The sequence below is a fragment of the Erythrolamprus reginae genome, chromosome 3 (assembly GCF_031021105.1).
Source record: "Erythrolamprus reginae isolate rEryReg1 chromosome 3, rEryReg1.hap1, whole genome shotgun sequence".
NCBI lineage: Eukaryota > Metazoa > Chordata > Lepidosauria > Squamata > Dipsadidae > Erythrolamprus > Erythrolamprus reginae.
Window position 1 is genome coordinate 97151316 of NC_091952.1, and position 22537 is coordinate 97173852.

General features: G+C 43.4%; 1 protein-coding gene across 1 annotated transcript; it reads right to left on the reverse strand.

Annotated features, from left to right (window-relative positions):
* Positions 1-1484: 1484 nt before the first annotated feature.
* Positions 1485-21342, reverse strand: LOC139164286 (mucolipin-3-like). Its single transcript, XM_070746255.1, has 13 exons — positions 21121-21342; positions 19233-19400; positions 17929-18082; positions 15658-15742; positions 15484-15580; positions 8316-8415; positions 6389-6501; positions 6149-6298; positions 5523-5624; positions 5279-5401; positions 4701-4907; positions 2703-2833; positions 1485-1961 (listed from the first exon to the last, which is right to left on the reverse strand). The coding sequence occupies exons 1-13, from the start codon at positions 21340-21342 to the stop codon at positions 1955-1957; spliced, it is 1659 nt and encodes a 552-aa protein (XP_070602356.1). The 3' UTR covers positions 1485-1954.
* Positions 21343-22537: the final 1195 nt, after the last annotated feature.

Here is a 22537-nt window from a genome sequence, read left to right on the forward strand (position 1 = left end):
TTTCGCACTTAAAACCACTGTAGCATCCCCATGGATCACATAGCATCAAAGATCACGTGATCCTCTTTTGCGAACTTCTGACAAGCAAAGTCAACAGGGAAACCAGATTCCACTTAACAAGTGTGCTATCAATTTAACAGCTGCAGAGATTCACTTAAGAAATGCTACTAGCTAACATTTAAAACATGTCTGTGCATTTCTTAAAATAGAAATATATTAAGTTAAGAATGTTTTTCTGGTACAAAGTACTCAGGGCATTAATAGTGGTTAAGGCACCAGGCTAGAAACCAGGAGCCTGTGAATTTTAGTCTTGCCTTGGACATGAAAGCGATGGATAACAGACTGTTTAAGTTCCAAAAAAGGAGGTTTTTCATAAAATAATTAGAATAAATAACGAAGCCAACCATCTTTATGTTGGCTGAAGAACTAACAGATTCACAAATTCAACAGATTTGACAAACAATAAACAATTGGGACTCAAAAGTCCTTTAGTGATCTGTCTCAAATCACAGAGAGAATATACTGAAACCATTTGCTCTCTTTTACTTTTAAGGTTATTTAGATACCTATAAAAAACAGAGAAAATCTTGTATGATTACCATATTTTTGGAGTATAATATGCATCTTTTTCCACCCTAAAGGAGGCTGAAAATTTGGGTGCATCTTATACTCCGAATGTAGCTTTTTCCGAAGCTTTTTTTTCAGCCCTAACAAGATGCTAATGATCTTCCCAGGTCTGACCTTGCCGGCTTTTTCATTGTTACTTTCTCCGAATAATGTTTTTTCCAGCCCTAAGACTTTGCAGGCTTTTTTTCACTGCTCTACACTGCTCTACTCTAAGTTTCTTTCCAGCACTAACGAGGCACTAATAATGTTCCGAGCTCTGACCGGCTTGCAGGTTCTTTCATTGTTACTCTTTCCGAATAAGATTTTTTTAAGCCCCAACCAGGGGATAAAATAATGTGTGAAACCGACCAGATTAAAGATGCTAGCCAGATGAATATCTGGTAGGCAGATTTCCCTCCCTTATTTTCCTCTCCAAAAACTAAGGTACATCTTATACTCCGAAAAATACAGTAATTTACGTAGAGTTATTCATACATTGTGCCTGTAACATAACATAGTAAGAGTAATGATAGTACAGTGATCTCTCGAGTATCGTGAGGGTTACGTTCCAAGACTCCTCGCGATACTCGATAGTGGTGCGGAAGTAAAAACACCATCTGCACATGCACGCCCTTTTTCCATGGCCGCGCATGCGCAGATGGTGGAGTTTGCGTGGGTGGCGGGGAAGACCCAGGGAAGGTTTCTTCGGCCGCCCAGCAGCTGATCTGCTCAGCAGCGCGGCAGCAGCGAGGAGCCGAAGATCAGGGTTTCCCCGCCGCCCACGCAAAGGGGAAACCCCGATCTTCGGCTCCTCGCTGCTGCCCGCCCGCCGCTCGCCCGCCCGCCCGCCGCCCGCCACTCGAGAGCAAGAGGGGGAGAGATAGAGAAAGAGAGAGAAGGAAAGAAAGAGATGAGAGAGGGAGGAAGAGAGTGTGAGAGAGGAAGAAGCAAGATAGAGAAAGAGAGAGAGAAAGAAAGATGAGAAAGGAAGAGAGTGATGTCATCGGGTGGGAAAAACCGCGGTATAGCAAAAAAACCGTGGAGTATTTTTTAATTAATATTTTTTGAAAAATCGCGATATAGCGTTTCGCGAAGATCGAGGGATCACTGTACATCACAATATAATTTCAGTTTTCCACTGTTTTTCATAAAAAGTTTAAGCTGTGCATTAAATAGTAAATAGGACTCAGAATTAACATAATTACCAGCACATATTTCAAAAACATTTATGACAATTTTGTGCCTCTTATATTTGAATTTCCTCTTTGATGATTTCTTACTGAATCTGTGATGATTGTCCAGCTCCAGAATCTCCAACTACTTTCAGCAATTTTTCCCAATGTTTTTATTAAGACCTAAAGAAGGGAAAAAGGTACAGAGATGTTATCCAGCTGCACAAAAATATAATAATGAAATCAAAATGGTCCCATTTTATAAATCAAACAAGATCTATTGATCTAAAGAAAATAATTTTAATAAAAATAAGTCACCCTGAATAAGAAGTGCAAGGTTAGAAACCGTACTCTTAAAAACCCCCAAAGAATTAGTGGGGATAATCACAATTGCTCACTTTACAAAAGTATAACTGACACCAAAGTTATTTTATGCACCATTATTTTAAAGGTTCACTGGTATCTTTATTCCTCAACCCTCAGAAAGTTTAAAATAAATCAGTAATTGCTTTCACTTTTAACCATTTGCAATTCTGAAAAATGGGTATCTATCTATCTATCTATCTATCTATCTATCTATCTATCTATCTATCTATCTATCTATCTATCTATCTATCTATCTATGACCAGGGATCCTCAAACTTGGCAACTTTAACACTTGTGGACTTCAACTCCCAGAATTCTCCAACCAGCTAAGTTTGAAGACCTCTGATCTATGACATTGGGGGATCATGGGAATCTAGAGCAGCTTTCAAACCAGTGTAGGGTCACTAGGCTTATGAGAAAGTGCCTACAGTTTCACTAGATTCAAGACTGATGTTCTGTTAACCTGCTTTCTATTCTCACAGCAGTCAACTTAATTAAATATTGAAGAAACAAAACTGTCAGATGATGCATCTGTCACCCAGGCCTTTAGTCACCAACCTTTTACAACAACAGAAAATATTTATAGGACTGTCCTCTTCTAATCTGTATCTTCCAGAGTTTGGCAGGTCTTTGCACTGGGCTATGAATGAATGAAGTTCTGTCTCTGGAAAGCCTTCACGCTGGTAATGCTAAAAAAAAAAAGTTGTTATGTAGTACAACTCCAGTGGATATTATATGGCTATGAAAAACACAATTTTTAAAGAGGGGTGAGGAAAAATAGGAAAGGTCAGGTTTCTCCTGGTTAGTTAGAAGCTATTAAAAAGGAGAAAAGTGAGGTTCTTGCACCCTATTTCTCATCCACCTTCCCCCAAGTTTCCACAAGAGATTGGGAGATTAGGGTGGACTTGTAATTTGCATTTTATCGGTCTTTAAACCCTGGTAGAAATGACAGGGGAACACAACTTTGAGCCTCAGGATTCCAGGCAGACTCTAGTAGCCTTGGAGGAAATATTCAGATGTCTTCCAAATGATGCTGCCAAATTATACTTTTTCATATGAGAGAAGAGGAAAATTCTGAAATCAAAGAGCAAAGCCACCTTCTCTGGACCCTTGTGATTTACATGGATACATCCATTCAGTTTTATTGCCCAGGAATGGTAAGAAAGTGATGTGGTTTTGCCACCTTCCAGGATGGGTTTTCAACCTCCCACAGCACTAGATTTTTTTCAACTTCCGATATGAAAGCTAACCAGAGCCAAATCTGCTTTGTCAAATCTTACGTTAGCTACCTGAAGATGCGGACGGCTGCTAAGGCAGTAATTAAATAATAGAGAGGGAGCAAGGCCTTTGAAATATGGCTCTGGAGAAGACTTCTGCGAGTCCCTTGGACTGCAAGGCGATTAAATCGGTCAGTCCTAGATATCAACCCTGACTGCCCTTTAAAAGGCCAGATGCTGCAGATAAAACTCAAATACTTTAGCCACCTAATGAGAAGGAAGGACTCACTGGAGAAGAACCTAATGCTGGGAGAGATTGAGGGCAAAGGAATAAGGGGATGGTAGAGAATGAGGTGGTTGGATGGAGTCACTGAAGCAGTCAGCGTGAGATTTAATGGACTTCAGGGGATGGTAGAGGACAGGAAGGCCTGAAGGAATGTTGTCCATGGGGTCACGATGAATTAGACACAACTTTGCATCAAAAACAACAAAAATCATAGGAATTCTGTTGAATTAAATATCCTTGTAATTCAATATAAACATAACATTAACTTAAAATCTTGTCTTGCTCCTGGGGTCTTCTCACGTCAGTATTGCAAGAAGAGTGCTTGAGGGCTTTTCATATTTTTTTTGTCTTTAGGGCCTACAGAGGACATTAGGAAGTTGGAGCACCCAAACTATCTTCTGAAGAGATTCCCTCATATTATAGGCAATGGGAAGGGAAAAACAACTGTTATCATAGTACATGTCCTCTTGCCCAAGGGAAATTAAGCATAGTAGTTCAGATTAAAGTAGAGTTGGGAAATTAAGCAATAGGTTATAGCCTTAAACTTCAGTCTTGGTTGTTGTAAAGAACTTGCTCAGTTCTTTAGAACCAGATAAACCATGCTAACAAAAAAAAATTAAATACAAAAAACTTATCACTCAGCTATGGAATAAATGGAACAGATGGCCTGTGATTTGGATGCATTATGCGCAGGCCAAGCCCACCCCAGTTCCGCAAAGGGGGGAAACATCGCAATACATTATATGACGGTAACATGACTCTGTGAGTTTGACATAGACCGAATAAATTATGACACTGCATCATAATGTCATCATGCAAATGGCCCTTTTTTGCTTACTTGCAGTAAATGTGAACTTATCAGAGCTCTGTGTCATTTGTATGATGATGTCATGATGTTATGCTGAATTCTTGCAAAGGTGTAGAATATCTCTGTTTGCACAAGAGACTAATGAAATGAACAAAATCATTTGATATTCAGAAAACTATTTCAGAACTTTTGGAAATTCACATTTCAAAAATTAAACGTAACATCCTATAGTGATGCTTATGTACCTTCACTGTTTCATACGTGTCTGTAATTAAGGCAATGAAGAGACTCAGAACCATGTAGATAAAGAGGCTAATGAAAGAGTAGAGGTAGATCCGGCTGAACAGCCACACCAGGTAGCTTTTCTGTTGCATTTTTGCAAAAGTAGCAAACATGTCATCTCCATTTATCAAAGAGAAAAGACATTCAGAAACCATATTCAAGGTATGGAACTAGAAGAGAACAAATATTCAGGAACAAACAGACAAAAGAAAAGAAAATTATTTCCATTTTTTGCTCAAGTTGTTTAAAAAATACTGGTCAAATACAGTAAACTGCAAATAAATCTTACATGTTTTACTCAATACCAGCCCTTGAAAATCTCTGGATATTACAATATTTTATTAATGTGCATCAATGCCTCAGATAATGCAGAATATATACCTATACGTGACAACTCCATATTCTGGTGATCATGTATAGTTACATAACTAAAGTGATAAACTGGCCCTTTCAGATATCTTGGCAGCGTGCTCATTTTGTTAACATTTGCGCAAGACCCTTCAGATACAAAACTAGATGACAAACATCCAACTCACAGTACCTTAGCATGATATGGGCCCAGCACAATCCAGCCACAGAAGCAATAACCCAGATAGATCATAGCCGCACAGGAGCAAAATCGAATGACATTGGGCAATGCTGCACGGAGAGTCAAAATAAGCAGCTGAAAAACAAGGCCCAAGAAAAACCCAAAGATGCTCATTAGACTTTCCAAAGATATTCAGCATTGCCAGGTAATAACAGAAAAGAATACCAAGAGCATGAGTGTTCCAGAAGATCCTTACATTATATTTCTTAAAGAAGCTGAGGTAGCGGATCACTCCAAGCCACACAAGCATGGTGGAAGTTCCTAACAGGATACTGCAGACGTCATAGCTTGTCAGACTCTATATGAAGATTAAGATGATGTTCAATAAATTACACTAACGGAATTTCAGGTGGGGTGCCCATAAAAAAAGGACCTTTTATATTCATTTTAACTCTTGGGGATACCATATTTTCTTTTCTTTTGACACTGAGATGGGAGACATAAAGTTCTGCTAGATTAGGAGACCGTTCTTGGGAGGTGAGTAAACCTTATTCCATTAAAAAGAAATGGGCTAAAAATGTCAGGGCTGTTTCCTGGTGGACAAAGAGCACAAATGCATTGCACAGCAAATTAATAGACTTTTGATGATATGCACAGATACTGCTCATTTCTAATTTCTAATGATATTACCATGGATAGATAAAATATACAGCTAGAAAAATGCCTTCTCTGGAGCAGCAGTTTTCTCAATGTGACCATTTTCCCCAGTTGAAGACTCAAGTGAACTATTAAAATAACAAAATTCAGGTTGGTCAATAAGATTTCAATTGGGACTTCCAAAACTGGAACACAGGTCATCTATTCAGCATTCAAGTCACTTACCTTAGCTTGTATCTCCATCTTTAATGTAGAACCAACTATGGTAAGAAGGTCACTAACGATGATCATGATATACCATCCATTGACAAATTCCACTAGATCAGAGAAAGATACTTCTTTCTTATAGTGATGTTGGAAAAAAGTCACAAATTCCTAGGATACGTGAGAGGGCAAGAAAAGAGAAATTGCTATTGAAAAGCTGCAATTAAATTTATTAAGAGATACTGACAAACATAAGCTTACCCTTTGTAGATAAATTCCTTTAATTACAGATCGTGTGCAGAGAATCAGTGATGCAAGACATGTCAGTATGACAAAACCATCAAAGATCATCATATAATGGGTATTCTTCTGTACTGGGAAAAAAAGATTGATTTACAGTGATCTCTCGGTTAGCGCGGGGGTTACGTTCCAAGACCTCCCGCGCTAACCGATTTCCGCGTTATATTGGATGCGGAAGTAAAACCACCATCTGCGCATGTGCGCCATTTTTTTCATGGCCGCACATGCGCAGATGGTGGAGTTTGCGTGTGGGCGGCGGGGAAGACCAAGGGAAGATTCCTTCAGCCGCCCAACAGCTGATCTGCTCCGCAGCGCGGAAGCAGCGAGGAGCCGAAGATGGGGTAAAGGCAAAGGGGAAACCCCATCTTCGGCTCCTCGCTGCTGCCGCGCTGCGGAGCGGATCAGGTGTTGGGCGGCTGAAGGAACCTTCCCTTGGTCTTCCCGCTTGCCGCTTGCCAGTCCACACACGCCCCCCTGGATGAGCCGGCCACAGGGGCGAGGGGTGGGGATGAAGGGGCAGGACTTCCCGGGCGGAAGGCGTGCTCGGCTCTGCCGCTCCAGCCGCTTTCGGCCGAGCCTCCCCGGCCAAGCAGCCAGGGAAGTCGAGCCAGGCGTGGCGCTGGCTGTCAACTTTTCTTTTTAGCACTGGGGAGGCAAGTCAGCTCCTGCCCAGTTTTAAAAAGAAAAGTTGACAGCCAGCGATTGTTCCGCTGCCGCCAGCATGGCCTGGCTGGCAGCGGAAGATGTAACGGAGCCCACGGGGGATTCGCCTTCCTCCCACCCGCAGCCGAGACTGATTGTGGGCTCCTTCGCAACCTCGGAGAGCTTCCGGGGCATGAAAGCTCACGAAAACCAGGAAGCTCTCCGAGGTTGCGAAGGAGCCCACGATCAGTCGGCTGCCGGCGGGAGGAAAGCGAATGCCACGGGGCTGGGCTCGGCTCCCCCCTCGGCTCCCCCCCTTACCAGCCCCGCCGCGGAAGGCTCCATTCTGTTCCCTGCCGGCCCGATTGAGCGGCCGGCGGTCTCCATTCAGGGAACAGAATAAAAAAAAAATTATTTTTTAATATTTTATTTTTTTAAATAATATTTTTTGAAAAACCGCGTTGCAGCGTTTCGCGCTAATCGAGAACGCGCAAGTCGAGGGACCACTGTACTTGTCTATGCATAATAGTTAACCTGATACTCTCATAGAACACATACTCATTTGTGTCTGAGGGGAAATTTTCTTTGTGAAATTGCCTTGAGAGAGTGCTAATAATGGAGAAGAGGCCTCCATCTTACTTAATTTTTCAATACAGGGAAAGGTGGATAATTAAAGGATTCAAAGCCATCAAAAGGAATGAATGCTTCACACTTTTGGTAGTCTAAAGAGGACCCCTCCTCCCTCAAGTTACCGTATGTAGTTATTTGCATTTGGGGCAAATTTCCAATTGTGGGGAATTCCCTTCTAATATACTGTAAATCAGAAGTGAAATTCAGCAGGTTCTGACAGATTCTGGAGAACCAGTAGCGGAAATTTTGACTAATTAGGAGAACCGGCAAATACCATCTCTGGCTGGCCCCAGAGTGGGGTGGGAATGAAGATTTTGCAGTATCCTTCCTTGCCACGCCCACCAAACCTCACCCACCAAACTGGTAGGGAAATTTTTTGAATTTCGCCAGTAATTCAAATATTAACCATATAGAAAGAGACTTTTTTAAGGACTATAGGTGAAATGATGTAACACACATATTCAAATTGTGTGCTCAGTTGACAAACATACTTTAAAAAATATAGTTACTACAGAACATAGCAAATACTATATTTAACTTCATGCATCACTAGGCCTTCAATAAAACCTAATAAGCACTAAATAAGTAATAACAAAAGTATGTTTTTTAAGCTTACTTGATCCAGAAACATGCCAGTCTTTACATTCCTTGATGGCAATATCATTGTCTAGGCTTATTTTAATTCTTCCACTATGAGCTTTGTTATCAAAGAGTATCTGTAGATATTGTGGAGATAGAAAAGATGCTATTATTCTTATTTCTAAACACTCATTAGTTCAGATAGAATCTGAATAGTTTATGCCTAATGCTTGGTAATAAAATCAAAATCTATATCTATCTACCTACCTACCTACCTTCCATCCATCCATCTATTTATCTATCTACTATTCTTCTCAAAAAAGCCATAAAGTCTTATAGTTAGCTTGAAGTATAACTTTGAAGCAGTGATGGCATATAAAAAGCATGTTTTGTAGAAAACAGAAAATGCTTGGAGTTAGTTTAGTTCTGTCAGTGTACCATTCTCCCCCAAATCTAAGCAGTTTAAAAATAAGGTGGAGAAATAGAATAAAGGAAGACTATATCTGAATAATCCTCGAACAAAACTTAACAAGAGAACATGACCCAATGTCTTCTATCTTTTTAATATTGTTTCAGAAATATTGCTATTCTTATCACTATTTGGGTTTTATTGCACTTTTCCATCTGAGGAGTATTCAAGTTGATCGCCAGCCACAGTCAACCAAAAATAAATAGAAACAAATTTTAAAATGTACAATTACAATATAGTTACACGCATAATAAAAGTATTAATATTATTGTTAATATTATTGTCAAAAAGCTAATACTATACAGAATTATGTTTTGAACTTAACTAAAAGAAGAGTAGGTGAGTTACCGCGAGAATTAATGTGAATTGTAGGACACAGACACAGACACACACACACAAAGAACCGTTGAAACTTACCTGAACGGTCTTCTCGATGCACTGCAAGGAGAGTCCAGGATGGGTAATTCTCAATCTGATTGGTCGGGACTGAGTTTAATTTAAATATTAGGGAGTCACCGCCCCCCTTAGCCCTCCAGTCTAAAAGAAAACGAAGGAGCAGTAAAACTAACAAACTTTATTAAACCATGCAAGATAACCGTCTAACAGTAACCCCGGTCCCGAATTCGGGCGGGTCTGGACTCTCCTTGCAGTGCATCGAGAAGACCGTTCAGGTAAGTTTCAACGGTTCTTCTCCAATGCACTTGCAAGGAGAGTCCAGGATGGGATATACCCAAGACATTAACCAAGGGAGGGAGAAGGTCGGACCGGGGGCTCAGAAAAAGAACACACCCGCTGTAATACCCTCCTCCCAAAAGCTGCCTCCGCAGAAGCAAAGGAGTCAATTCGATAGTGTCTGACAAATGAGGACGGAGCTGCCCAAGTGGCCGCCCTACAAATGTCTTCTAGTGAAGCCTGGGTCCTCCAGGCCGCTGTAGTAGCCGTGCTGCGTGTGGAATGTCCAGTAAGTCCCTGTGGAACAGGTGATCCCTTAGATCGGTAAGCCTCTCTGATGCAATCACACAACCAGCGGCTTATTGTCCTAGAAGAGACTCTGGTGCCCAAGGTTCTAGTTGCAAAGGAGACGAATAAAGCCTCCGAAGTCCTGAAGTCCTGAGTCCTGCGGATATAAATCTTCAAAGCTCGTCTCACATCGAGCTTATGCCACCGCAGCTCCGAAGGGTGAGTCCCATGGCTACAGAAGTCCGGAAGCACTACCTCCTGTGCCCTGTGAAAAGTAGAGTTGATCTTAGGAAGAAAGGCTGGGTCCAGTCTCAATACAACTCTATCAGGGTGAAACCTACAGAGGTCCTCTCTGGTAGAGAAAGCTGCAATCTCAGAGACCCGCCTGGCAGATGTGATTGCCACCAAGAAGGCAGTCTTGAGTGTTAACATTCTGAGCGATATATGGCGAAACGGTTCGAATGGAGGACCCGTTAAGGCATGGAGTACCAACGACAAATCCCAGGAAGGAAACCGATGTATCGGTGGTGGCCTGATGTTGGTGGCCCCTTTCAGGAAGTCCCTGATCCAAGGATGTCTGGCGAGGGAACGGTAACTGTCTCCACCTATGATTGTGGATAAGGCGGCCACATGACGGCGCAAGGTGTTAGGCGCGAGTCCTTTTTCTAGGCCTGACTGAAGAAAGCTTAAGACCAAGGGAGGGGAAGCTTTTTGTGGATCCACCTCCCGCTCCTCACAGAACCTGGAAAAGGAAGCCCAGGTTGCCTGGTAAATTCGTCTTGTCGAAGGTCTGCGAGCAGCCTGAATCGTGTCGATAACTGCATCTGGCAAATTCTGACGCTTTAGATGTTGCCGCTCAATCTCCACACGGTCAGCTGCCACCACTGAGGCTCTGGGTGGGAGATTGAGCCCTGTGAGAGGGAGATCCGGTGATCCGGGATCCTCCAGGGGGGTGACACTGACAGTTGCATCAAATCCGCAAACCAGATGCTGCGAGGCCAGTAAGGAGCCAGCAACAGCACCTCCGCTCGTTGCTCCAGAATCTTCCGCATTACTCTGGGAATGATGGAGATCGGTGGAAATGCGTACAGAAGACCTGGTGGCCACTGAATTCGAAGGGCGTCGACCCCTTCCGCACCCGGGGTCGGGAAGCGGGAGAAGAAGCGTGGGAGCTGAGAGTGCTCTGAGTAGCAAACAGGTCCAAGAGTGGCCTCCCGAACTTTTGAACAATGTCCTGAAAAACTGCGGGATCCAGCTGCCACTCCCCTGGATCCAAGGTCTCCCGGCTCAGCCAGTCCGCGCACACATTCTCCACCCCCGAGATGTGCTCCGCTGACAGGGAAGCAAGGTTGGCCTCCGCCCACCTGAGTAGGGATTCCGACTCCCTCATCAGTCGTCGAGACCGTGTCCCCCCCTGTCTGTTGATGTGAGACCGGGTGGAGACGTTGTCGGTCCGAACTAGGACATGCTGACCCCTGACCAGGTCTGCGAAACTGAGGAGAGCCAGGGAAACCGCCTTCAACTCCAGGAAGTTGATGTTCACCTCCCTCAGGTCCGATGGATCCCAAAGGCCCTGGGCCAGATTCGAGGAAAGATGGGCTCCCCACCCAGTCAAGCTGGCGTCTGTTGTCACCGTGAGAAGGTATCGTTCCAGAAAGAGGGAACCCCTTGTTAGAGCTGGGGATACCCACCACCGTAAGGACCGTCGAACCTCTGAGTCGAGATGTACTTGTAGGTGGGAATGGCTGATCTTCTTTCTCTGGAATGGCAAAAGGAACCATTGTAGAGGCCGTAGGTGATACCTGGCCCATGGAATGACATCGATACATGAAACCAGTGTACCGAGAAGTTTGGACAGGAAGGAGAGTCTGGGGTATCGCTGTGATGCCAAGCCCCGAACGAGCTCCCTGATGGTGGACTGCCTCTCCTGGGACAGGAAGACAAGGCCCCTCCTGGAATCTATGCTGGTCCCCAGGTGAGCTAGACGAGTCGTGGGAGTCAAGTGGCTTTTGTCGAAGTTGACCGAAAAGCCATGATCCTGGAGCGTCTGGATGGTTAGATGTAAGTCCTGAAAAGCAAGGTCTCTTGTCCTGGACAGAATCACGATGTCGTCTAGATAGGCCATCAGGCGCACCGATTGCTGCCTGAGACCTGCCGTCAGGACATCCAGCAGCTTCGTGAAGGATCTTGGGGCCGATGAGAGCCCGAAAGGCATGGCCCTGTACTGAAAATGGGCCCCATCTAGGCTGAAACGCAGATATTGACGGTGAGGCCGAAAAATGGGGACATGGAGGTAGGCCTCCTTTAGGTCTATGGACGTCATGTAGTCCCCCTGGCGGATGGCGGCCAGAATGGAACGCAGAGAATGCATTCTGAACCTCCTGTACTTTACATAGAGGTTCAGCCTTCGAAGGTTCAGTATGAGACGTGCCCCTCCTGAGGACTTTGGGACCAAGAAGATCGCCGAGTAGAACCCCATACCCTGTTGAAGTAGGGGGACCTCCTCGATTGCTCCTATCTCCAACAGGTGGGACACCTCTTGGTAGAGGAGCCTCTTCTTGGAAATATCCAAGGGGGCACGACAAGGTAGATAGCGGCAAGGTGGAGGGCGAAGAAACTCGATCTGCAGACCTTGTGAGACCGTGGCAGTCGCCCATGGGTCCGATGAGGTGTTTGTCCAGACGTCTGAGAAATGGATTAGCCGGCCGCCCAAAGGAATGTCCATAGGAGAGTCATTTGGTTTTCCTGAACCCCCTGCCGGAACCTCTAAAGGGGCGGCGGCCCTGGAAGGATCCGCGATCGAATTGCTGGTTCCTGTCCGAACGAAAGGAACCCTGACCAAACGATCCTGGAAAGTAGGACCTCGACCTCTGGTTATTGGCCGAGGTGAGGTCATTCCGAAAGGGCTGCCTCCGTTGGTAGGGGGTAAAGCGCCTTCCTTGCTTTTTGCTGGAGCTGGGCATGACCTTTTTCTTGTCCCTGTCCTCCACCAATACATCGTCCAAGATCTCTCCAAAGAGCTTCTTGCCCTTGAACGGTGAAGAAGCAAGGGCCCATTTTGATTTGACATCGGCCTGCCAATTCCTCAACCAGATGAGTCTGCGGGAGGCGACCGACGAGGCCATTGCTCTGGACGCGAACTTAGCGGCATTAACTGTTGCGTCTGCGGAAAACTCTGTGGCCGCCAGCAGTTTGTTCAGGTCCTGGCGCAGCCTCGCATCTTGGGGATCAACTCTGGACTGGATGTCTTTTATCCAGAGGAGCGTAGCTCGATTAAAGAAAGAGGCCGCAGAAGCAGCCCTTACAGCCCAAGCTGACATCTGATGAGTCCTGCGAATGACATTGTCCGCCCTCTTGTCCTCAGCCCTTAATCCTTCTTGAGACTCCGAAGGAACAAGGGCATTCGAGACCAGGCTGGTTACTGGTTTGTCCACTATAGGTAGCTCCAAGAGATCCTCCATGGCCTGGTCAAAGGTGTAGAAGCGCTTGTCCAGGTTAGACGGGCCCTGGGGTGTCGCAGGGTTCTCCCATGGGCGCTGTACTGTCTCTAGGAACAAGTGGGATGATGGGACATTGACAGTCTCCTGCTGTGGAAACACAAACAGGCCCCCTGCAGGCTGACCCAGAGCCGAAGGAGCTCCCTGACCTCCTTCTCCCGCCTGGTCAATGGTCATTTTTGCTTTGTTCAGCAAAGTCCTGAAGAGGGAGGACTTGAACAGACCGGGCAATGCAGGCAGTTCAGGTGGTTGTTCATCTCCGGATAAGTCCTCCTCCGCCTCGCTGAACTCATCCCTGGAAAATTCATCATCATCTTTGGACTCCAGCATGGATTGAGTGGCTGGAGCTATCCAGGGGTCCCTGAACCTCGGTGGAGCAGGATCTGCTGGTAGCTGCTGTTGCTGAGCCACACTAGCCTGCCCCTGAGTATATGCACTAACAATTAAGTCCTGCAGGGCCTGGGGCATACTCTGCCAGGCATCCTGCGCAGTGCGTAATCCAGCTGCCGTGGGGGTGAATGTGGCTGCTTGTGACTGCCCACCTTGTGGATGGATAGGCTGTGGAGCAGCGAATGTGCAGGGCCACGTAGCTTGTTTTCCAAATGCGAGGGCCTCTGGCCTGGGAGAAATGGAGGATTGGAAAGGCCTCTCTGGTGACCAATCCCTTTCAGAGGCCGAGCCTACAACCCCTGGGGTGAAAATGGGGGAGGCTGGCGGGGGAATGGCACCTAGAGGCTGAGCAGTAGATGCAGAAGATCTCTGGGAGGCCTCTAGCTGTTTTTCAAGCGCTTTGATGCGCTTCTCCGCTTCTCTGAGCGAAGCCCCCTGGGAGGATTTGGATTTGGACTTGGAAGCCCTCTCCTTGGGGGTACTGGGCCTGTTGGCACCGGCCTCCTCCCCGGCCTGGACCGTTTGATCAGCCATGGATTCAAAACAACTCACAATTAGCAATCTGCGAGGGTGAAGAAACGACTCTGCTCACACACCACCGACAAGAGACACGAGGACAGGGCAGAAAAGCGCCTGCGTGTCTTTGAACAGAAATAGGCCCTCAGTAAGCTGAGCCAATGGGAAAAGCCCCTCACCGGCGCTGGGGAGGGGGCAGCCTGGCGAGAGCAATAACGGCCTGCTGCTATGGCAACCCTTGATACATTTGGGCGCGAAGCAGCTCTCTCGGCCGATGTGCCTCCAAAATGGCCACCGGGCCGTTGCCCCGGCAACCCTGGATACAATTGGGCGCGTCAGGGGCAGTTCGGCTCATTGCGGCCTCCCAAGATGGCCGCCGGGCCATTGCCATGGAAATGGGCGGGAAGCCAAGCTCTCCCGCCCTCCGGCTTCTCTTTCGGCGGCTCCCCCACTGAGGCCTCGCCGACACCGATCGCTCCTCTCAGCTGGCAGTCGGGTTCGTAGCGCTAATCAAGATAGCGCGGAGCGGTGGGGGGGGCGCTTGTAAAGCCCTTCACGGAGGCCCCTGTCCGAAGTGACAGGCGGCCTGTGACCTATTCGCGCCGGGAGGGGCGGACCCCCCCGAGGCGTCAGTCACCCCCTCGGCTACCGGGCGCTACCACGGAAGCAGACAGCCCGTGGGCTCTCTCTGTCTCCCACAGGCCCTTTTCACAATGTGGGGAGAATCACAGAGGAGCAGCAGCTGGCAGAGCAAACCCTCTGGAGGTTTAAACCCTGGCTGCCCGAGGAAATCCAGTCCCCCTGCTGCACCTGAAAGACAAAAGCAAAAGAGAAAAAAATATATTAGTACATTTTATTAATAAAACTCATTTTGTAAACAAAAAAAGAAAGGAGAACAAACTCAAAGTCCCTTTTACTGCGACTGAGTTTTTAGACTGGAGGGCTAAGGGGGGCGGTGACTCCCTAATATTTAAATTAAACTCAGTCCCGACCAATCAGATTGAGAATTACCCATCCTGGACTCTCCTTGCAAGTGCATTGGAGAAGAATAGCTGATTTACCAAATGGGTATTTGCAGCTGTGGGCAGGCAAATCTCTGGAAGCAATAAATCATTGGTGCCTGCCTCTTGATTAGCTTCAGCGTTATCATTTCACTTCATTCTCTACTTCTAAGTTGCTAATGTATATACTGCAATAGTCCACTTTAAGAAGCTGACACAATCTAGGCCCATTTCTCCCATCCCAAACCTGCCCTTCAGAAAATGACTAATTACAAGTCTTCATCAGTTCAATTTTTTTTACTTGCTTCCTAGTTTATCTGCACATAAACAACCAAGCTCAGAAAGTTCCAAGGACTCCACCTCTGTACTTACTGTTAGTGTGAAATCATAGCAGTCTGGGAGTTCATGTTGTCGAATGGTCTGGAGATTAATGGCCTTCAGTTTGAACGTGAGTGTCAGAGTTACAAGTCTAGAACAGAGACCGGAGCTTTATTTCACCATTACCAAAAATGTTCAAGAATGCCAGCAACTTTTATTTCTCCTCACCTCTGGAAGTCCAAAGTAAAATTGAAAGGAGTCTTCCTCAGTGTCCCATTTTCCAGAGGTAGCATTGGCTCCACATAAAGACACTCTGTGGGAAGACAGATGCTTTACGGCATATAGAAAATACTCAATATTTAATAAGACGAGGAAGACAGAAAATCAGTAATAAGGAAATTAAATCCAATCTGGTCACTAGTAGTCTTATCTAAATAATACGAGATGTAAAATCTTTCTTCATACTTGCAAGAAAAAAGCAGCTATGTTTTTTCATTAATTTAATGCATATATTTACTGAACTTCTGCCTTATGGGAATTCTTATTTGATAAAGAATCCCTGAAAATATCTGCTTGTTAAAAATAAACCCAAAAAGGAAATTTTATACTTGATCCACAGATCAGTACCCTAATACCCTAATTTCTATGGTTACAGGCCCTTCTACTTATAACTGTAGAATGATGTTTCAATGCAGTTATGAATTACTTCCATCTGAATAAAATGAAGAAACAGTAATTCAGAAAGTTCTTGTACTGTAATTATTTGTATATGTTACACATTAGTTCATGTAATTGCATACATATATCAAGAAAAGACCCTCAATCTGTCAACAGTCCTTTAATATCTTTCATACCCAAGAGGTTTAAGCTAAGATATCCTTACAGAATTCAGCTTTTGGTATTGTTTGGAAATGTTGTGCACATATGTTTACTACATTAGTTCGCTAAGAGATTATTATTTATGTCACTATTTCCAAACTCCAAAAATAAGTCACAATGCTTCTGAATTCTCATAACAGACACTACCAATAATTCTATATGTTCAGTAATCAATATTCATGTTGAACAGTTAAGACTGTCCACTCAAATTTATTCACAAAGTTTCAGAGGCCAGTAGAGTCAGCCAATATATTTTGGTATTTGCCTAAAGCACATAAACATGAATGGCTCAGTCAAGTAAACTAACTGGATTTGTAAGTGCATTGTAAGGTGACATTTTCTTCAATACTTCAGGGCAAAAGTAAGAGCGCAAAATAATCCACACAGCAAACATTTATGTCATCCAACTAATGCTTTCTATCACATGTCTACAGTCTGAGGGCACTGCCTCACTTTTCCTAATATATAGTTCACCGTGAACCTGAATCACCAATTAGTGTTGGTGATGTTTGCAATGTTGAGTTGGCAAGACACTTTTGTGGATGAGGGACATCAATTGCTTCAATTTTGATTATACTACAGTATCTTGCAAGTAGATGCACCCTTAACTCTGTTCAATAATTACCAGTATGAAGAACCTGCTTCAGATACAATAAAGTCAACACACTGGGCTATGAGTCAGCCATTTTTATCAGCAGGGTATCAGGCCACTTGGAAACTAAACCACGTACACCCTAAAGGTGCTTTTTCAAGAGGCACCTGGACTTTCTGGTTTTTCTTTCAAGATGTTCTGTTTCTCATCCATGAAGCTTCTTCAGCTCAGAGTTGAAGAAGCTTATTGGATGAGAAGCAAAACATCTTCAAAGAAAAACCAGAAAGTCCAGTTACTTCTTGAAAAAGCACCTTCAGGACAACCATAACCTGGATGACTGAGAATCTCCATAGATATAAACAATGTACGTCTATATGGAATATACTTGGTCTGACTGAAGCTGACATCATTTGAGTGAAATGGGGCAAGGAATTAAATGAAGCACCACTACTGCAGTTTTCATGACTTAAACAAGACTCTAATGTACAAGTAGTCCTCACTTACTAATCACAGTTACTAAGTGATATAGTCATAAAGTGAAACATCCCATGACAGTTCCAGTGCAGTCATTAACCAAATCACCTCAGGTTGTTAAGCAAAATGGCATATGACTTTTGTGACTTCCTGCCATTTTCCACAATGATTCTGCTTGGAAACAAGCTTGGAAATGATTCTGCTTGGAAACAAGCTGAGAAGGTGACAATGGATGTTGCAATAGCTGCAAGTTCAGGGATTGGTCTTAAATATACCTTTTCACTGTTGTCGTAACTCTGAACTGTTACTGAATGAAGCAATTGCTAAGTGAGGACTATCTGCAGTAGTTGAATTTCTTCCTGTACAAATAAAACATCTGAAGTGTCTACCCATTATATTGTAATGATACTGGAAATTACTATGTGTTTGCTTTTAAACACTATGACTTTGCTCAAGTTGTCTCTCTTTCTGACCTCCGCCCACCCCACTCTCATTCTCCTTTCTCTCTCACACACAGAAACAATCTATCTGATTTGAGTCGTTCAGTATATCACCAGTTTCAATTTCTGGGTCAATATCGAAAGTGTCATTTCCAGGGCTGATAATTCCTCTCTTGTAGAAGTACTGACATATTGCCATGGGCGTCTCTTCTGATCCTTTCTTTTCGTAGGCGTGATTTCCAACCGAATTAGCACGCAGCTGTAAGAACTAAGCGACAAGGTACAACCAGTTAATGGAGCTGCCTGATAATTAAAACTGAACTAATTGGAGACGCAAGAGAATGTCTGCGATGGAACATCCTGCTTTTCAGATTTATTGATCTCATGAATAGAATTACAAAGACTAAGGTTCAAATAAAACTCGGTGAAATGGATTCAGTCATAGAAAACCTCATTTTTATGGGCCAATTGCCTGTGTTACCTTTATCTCATGAGGTTACTATGGAATTAAAAGGTCTGCATCTCTTGCCTCATTAGAGCCAATGCAAGCTCTATGGTATAGGAAACCAATGTGATTTTCCTTCCATTCATATCTGTTTACATATAATGACTTGGCTTTTTCAAGCTTAGTTTAGGTTCAGTGTACAATATTTTATAAAATACTAGCTGAAAACCCAGCGCTACACGGGTATTTATAGACCTCAAAGCATTTGTCTGACAGGGAGCCATTGAGAAGGGTCTTTTGCCCCCTACTCCCATGCCTATCACCCCTGCCCTCCCCTTCCCATGTGACCTTCTTTCCGCTCTTTCTACAATCTTGGCACTTTGCCCCAAATCCACCAGGGGGCGTCGTCTGCCTCTAACAGGGAGTCATTGAGAGGGGCCTTTCTTCCCCCTACCCCCATGCCCATCACCCCTGCCCTGTCCCTCCCCCCTCCAACGCACTCCTCTTTCCCACCCTTTCTACAATCATGGCACTTTGGGCCACCTTCTGTCAAGAGAAGGGAATATCAAGTGCTTTCCCATTGGCCCAGTGGAGGGCAAATGTCATGGCTGGCTTTCTAGAGGAAGCTGTGACAGAAGTGAATCATAGACAATGTCCACTCTAGGACGCTGCACTCGCTCTCATTAATGGCCCAGATGTTTCAGAGTTATGCTGGAACACACACACACACTAAGGGGTACTAGGGTGTCTTACTCCCACAGTATTTGTTTCCAGAGGGTAAATCATCTGTGTACCAAGTTTGTTTAAAATTGCTTGAGTCATTCCAGACTTATGCTGGAACATACAGCCGATAGATGGATGGATGGATGGATGGATGGATGGATGGATGGATGGATGGATGGATGGATGGATAGATAGATAGATAGATAGATAGATAGATAGATAGATAGATAGATAGATAGATAAATATTACCTGGTTTATTGCGAAAGAGATCTGGTCATAGACCTCTTTTTGCGTGTACACTGCATAGGTGTCATCCATGCTGTCCATATAGCCTTTCAGGAATAGATGCTTAAAGGATACCGTGTTTTCTTCTTTAAATGTAACCACCATTTGATTGCTTAAACCAAAAACTACAAGCTGAAAATATCAATAGAAAGGGAATTCTTCAGCTAAAATACTCAAAAAGTCCATTCTGACCACAAGTACATTAAATTTTTTAATTGATGGAGCATTCGTAGCTACCGTATCTTTCAGAGTATAAGACACACTGGAGTATAAGACACACCTTAGTTTCGGGGGAGTAAAATAGAGGGGGGGAATCTACCTATCAGGTATTCATCTGGTTAGTGTTCTTAGTCAGTTCAGCTCGAACACATTATTTTATCCTCTGGTTAGGGCTGAAAAAGCCTTTTTCAGAGGGGATAGGAATGAAAGCAAGCCTGCAAAGACTTAGGGCTGGAAAAAACCTTCTTCGGAGGGCATAGGAAGCAGAGAAGATTGTCAGCACCTTGCTAGGGCTGGGGAAAAATTTTTTGAAAAAGTAACATTCAAAGTATAAGTCACACCCAAATGTTCAGCCTCTTTTAGGGAGGAAAAGGGTGCCTCTTATCTGTATATTCCGAAAAATACAGTAGTTCTACCACCATTCCCTACTCATTCTCTTGGTAGTTTCATTTTACCCTGAGAGTGTGAAAGGTAAATAAATCAGGAATTGAACATATAGGAAAAAAGAGCTGGGTACCATCCCTCCGATTTACAACTTTTATTTTCATTCAGTGGTCAAAGACTCCTCCTATATTTATGTAACTATATTCTTGTTACACTTAAAATTTAGCCCAGTTCAATATCATGACTATTTTATTCTTTTTGATCTTGGATCTGTTTTGCTGAATAAGAATATAATATAATATTAGTATAGTTCATATTGGACATTTTCATACTATATTCTGAACACACAGATTTCCTTATAGTTGGTGAACAATGAGGATTTAATTAGTAGAAGGCTGAAGAGTGACATATATAATAATGAAATGAAACTGCAACTATAATCTTGATATTGTTCATTGTCTCTACTTGACTAATAGCCTATTCTGTTCATTACCCCAATCCAGCATCCATCAAATATTTGGACTAAAAGTTCTATAATTCCTAAACGAGATAGCTATGTTAGCTGGCACTTATGAAAGTTCTTTTGCAACACAGATGGAGAACATATGATGAAGATACATATATTATTAAATTTGTCAATACTAAATACTTGACAAAAATATTTTCTTCCAAAATATTCAGTGTGTAAGAACACAGGTCATTTCAATACTTACAGATGGTCCTTGATTTACAATCACAATTATGACCAACATTTCTGTTGCTAAGCAAGGCAATTATTACATGAGTTGTACCTGATTTTATTTTTAAAAATGGGGGGGGGAATGGTTTTTAAATGAATCACTGCAGTAATTGATTGAATTATGCGGTTGCTAAATAAATCCAGCTTTCCCTATTGACTTTGCTTGTTGGAAGCCAACTGGGAAGATTGCAAATGCAGGTCACATGTTTCTAGGATGCTGCAACCATCATTAGTACATGCTGGCTGTCAAGCGCCCAAATTCTAATTACAGTATATGACCAAGCCCTTGTAACTTTAGACAGTTGCTAAACAAATGGTTATAAGTCGAGGACTGCCTGTATTAAGGTCTGAAAGTTTCAAATACCAACCGTACAAATGGTTCTAAAAACACAAGTCACTAAAGCAGCAGTAAATCAGAGGTTGTCACTCAACTGGTTATAATTTCTTGAATTTATATAGCAGTAGCTAAAAATGTGTAAGTAATAATTGTACTGCAGCTTTGTGTCTCACCTGGATAGTGACCATAGCTATTTTCAGAATTTGTATGCCCAGCTTCCACGGTTTCCTTCCTCGGGCCCAGAATTTTTCACAGGGATTCATAAAGAAAAATTTAAGTTTTCTTCTTAACTGATCTTCCAGAAGCTGGCACATTGATGCATGATGTTTTACATTGTATAAATGTTCATCATCCTGAGTACTGCAGCTGCCTACAAGCACTTCAGGATTTTCCATTGCTGGAATAGAAAAAAACATTAGCAATATTGGAATGATTAACCAAAAATGCTATGCATGTATTTGTGAGCATATCTAAAACTCAAGGTGTGATTGTCTCCTTTAACAACAAGAGTTTCAACTCTAAACTACAAGTATTACAGCACCTTCCATGCCAACTTATAGCCCATTGATGTTATTTCATCAACTAATCACAGCAGTGAAAAAGATATTAACAGTGAAGAAAAATGAGTTCTCCCACAGTTCTCATGTTCCTATCATAGAAAGCACTATTTTTGGAACCAAACATAAGGAGGTTTTTTCCATAAACACATTATTTTGTTTATCAGTTTTCCTGTTAAGATTTTACAGGATATTGTTTCACGAGTTATTTCTCAAAAAAATCTTCGACATTTCTCACATCCTCCCCCTCTCTTACGTGCACATTTATCCTTGGCTCTTGCTTGATTTCTGCACCATCATAAAATGGCTGAGAATCACGGCTTCTGAATGGTCTAGAAGTCCAATAAATAATAACTGGGTTCTTTAAGACAGTGATTTTCAACCTTTTTTGAGCCATGGCACATTTTTTACATTTACAAAACCCTGGGGCACATTGAGTGGGGGGGGGGGGGGGGCTAAAAAATGTTTCTCTCTCTTCCTTCCTTTCGCTCTATTTCTCTCTCCCACCTTCTTTCTCTCCCTTCTTTTTTTCTCTCTCCATCCCTCTTTCTTTCTCTCTTCCTTCCTTCCTCTCTTTTTTGCTCTCTTTCTCTCTCCCTCCCTACCTCTCTCTATGTCTTTCTCTCTCCCACCTTCCCTCTCTTTCTCTCTCTCTCTTTCTTTCTTTCTCTCTTTCTTTCTTTCTTTCTCTCTTTCTTTCTTTCTCTCTCTCTCTCTTTTTCTTTCTCACTCTCTCTATCTTGTTTTCTTTTTCTCTCTTTCTTTCTCTCTCTCTTGCTTTCTTTCTCTCTTTCTCTCTCTTGCTTTCTTTCTCTCTTTCTCTCTCTTGCTTTCTTTCTCTCTCTCTTGCTTTCTTTCTCTCTCTCTTGCTTTCTTTCTCTCGTTTTCTTTCTCTCTTTCTTTCTCTCTCTCTCTTTCTTTCTTTCTCTCTCTTGTTTTCTTTCTTTCTCTCTCTTTTGTTTTCTTTCTCTCTCTGAGCTTCGCGGCACACCTGACTATGTCTCACGGCACACTAGTGTGTCGCGGCACACTG

What these genes read in the sequence shown, in the direction of transcription:
- LOC139164286 (XM_070746255.1), bottom strand. Translation starts at nt 21,342, where the DNA reads ATGGAAAATCCTGAAGTGCTTGTAGGCAGCTGCAGTACTCAGGATGAT. An exon ending in TTTACTTTGGACTTCCAGAG is followed by an intron (nt 15,581 to 15,657) that starts GTGAGGAGAAAT and finishes TCTCTGTTCTAG; the next exon opens with ACTTGTAACTCTGACACTCA. An exon ending in GCTATGATTTCACACTAACA is followed by an intron (nt 8,416 to 15,483) that starts GTAAGTACAGAG and finishes CAATATCTACAG; the next exon opens with ATACTCTTTGATAACAAAGC.